Source organism: Nicotiana tabacum, chromosome 5 (genome assembly GCF_000715075.1).
Source record: "Nicotiana tabacum cultivar K326 chromosome 5, ASM71507v2, whole genome shotgun sequence".
NCBI lineage: Eukaryota > Viridiplantae > Streptophyta > Magnoliopsida > Solanales > Solanaceae > Nicotiana > Nicotiana tabacum.
This window is the reverse complement of record NC_134084.1, coordinates 22440752-22442547: the sequence shown is the minus strand read 5'-3', so window position 1 is coordinate 22442547 and position 1796 is coordinate 22440752. Positions and strand designations below refer to the sequence as shown.

General features: G+C 35.7%; 1 protein-coding gene across 1 annotated transcript; it reads right to left on the bottom strand.

Moving 5' to 3' along the window:
- Window positions 1-400: 400 nt before the first annotated feature.
- LOC142180717 (uncharacterized) lies at window positions 401-1392 on the bottom strand. Its single transcript, XM_075252778.1, has 2 exons — window positions 1348-1392; window positions 401-733 (listed from the first exon to the last, which is right to left on the bottom strand). Exons 1-2 carry the CDS (start codon window positions 1390-1392, stop codon window positions 401-403), a joined length of 378 nt encoding a protein of 125 aa, XP_075108879.1.
- Between the last annotated feature and the right edge of the window lie 404 nt (window positions 1393-1796).

Genomic DNA, 1796 nt, shown 5'->3' with positions numbered 1-1796 from the left:
TCACAGAAGAAAGTTTGAAAGAAACTGTGACCACACATGTTCTATGTGTAATAGACTGAACTAATTTAACACTTTAACAGTAATAAAGTGTTGGTCATGAATATAAACCAGAAAATTTGCCTGTGCCAACATTCGAATTGAATTATTAAATGGCTAACCAACTAGTTACTTAGGCATACCGATCACCATGGAATTACTCCTGTGTAGGTGACATTGTTTTTGTAGAGGCCTTTATGAGATGTACCGGTTATACAATAATCTGGATATTGGTTAAGCATTTAATTACCCAAATCTGTATCGGACTTATGAGGCTCCATTGCTTCACCCTCAATGGCTACGAGTAGAGTATCATAGTTCTGAGTTTAACGTCATCAGCTTGACTTATTAATTTTTAAATTCATCAATCTATCAAAGTGACCGATGGATTTTCCTCAAAATATCCTCCAAAGTACATTTTTAGCCTGTGTCCATTTACCTTAAACTTGTCTCCGCCATTATTTTGTTGAATTTCAATTGTACCATATAGAGTTACATTTGTAACATTGTAAGGACCTGTCCACCTGGATTTCAACTTTCCTGGGAATAGCTTGAGTCGACTATTGTAAAGAAGTACCTGATCTCCCACTTGAAAACTTTTCTGTCGGATCAAATTGTCATGCCAGATTTTTGTTTTTTCTTTGAAAATTCTTGCATTTTCATAAGCTACTAATCTCAGTTCTTCCAACTCATTAACCTGCAAAAATCTATTTTTACCAGTAGAGGCTAATTCAAAGTTTAGTACTTTTAGTGCCCAAAAAGCTTTGTGTTCTAACTCAACTGGCAAATGACAAGCTTTCCCAAAGACTAATCTATATGCGGATGTTCCAATTAGCATTTTACATGTTGTTCGGTATGCTCATAATGCATCATCTAATTTTAAAGCCCAATTTTTTCTTGAGATTCCAACCGTTTTTTCTAGAATTCTTTTTTACTCACGGTTGGAAACTTCAACTTGCCCTTGAGTTTGAGCATGATATGGTGTTCCTGTTTTATGAGTCACACCATATTTTGTCAGCAAAACAGAAAATTGTCTATTCATAAAATGAGTCCCTTGGTCACTAATGATGACTTGTGGTGTGCCAAATCTAGTAAAAATATTTTTCTTGAGAAAATTACACACAGTTCGAGCATCATTTTTCCTTGTGGGGATGGCTTCAACCCATATTGACACATAATCCACGGCCACAAGGATATATTCAAACGAATGAGAAGAAGAAAAAGGACCCATGAAATCTATTCCCCAAACATCAAATATTTTACATACCTGTATTGATTGTAATGGCATCTCATCTCTCTTAATGATGTTACCTGTTCTCTAACACCTGCCACATTGTGCAACATATGCTCCGGCATCTTTAAAGAGAGTCGGCCAGAAAAATCCGGCTTTCAAAACTTTAAAGGCTGTTCGATTTGCCGCATAATGTCCTCCAATTGCTCCATAATAACAGTGATATAAAATTTTGCTCATCTCATCTTTAGGCACATATCTTCTAATGATATTATCTGCGCAATTTTTAAACAAGTAAGGTTCATTCCACAAATAATACTTTGCATCAGATATAAGCTTTTTTCTTTGCTGGTAAGAGAGATCTTGGGGTGTCCATTTCCAACCAAGTAGTTTGCAATATCTGCAAACCAAGGTGGTTGAGTCACAATTGAGTTAACTGAGAAAATGTGTTCATCAGGAAATTCTTCCTTTATTTCGCTAAACTCAAGGGGGGATTTTCCAATCTAGATAAATGGTCAGCTACTTGATT

Excerpts from the sequence above, each read along its gene's own strand:
- LOC142180717 (XM_075252778.1), bottom strand. The coding sequence starts at position 1,392 with ATGCCGGAGCATATGTTGCACAATGTGGCAGGTGTTAGAGAACAG. Across the intron at positions 734-1,347 it reads TGGCAGGTGTTAGAGAACAG|GTTAATGAGTTGGAAGAACT; the intron begins GTAACATCATTA and ends AGATTTTTGCAG.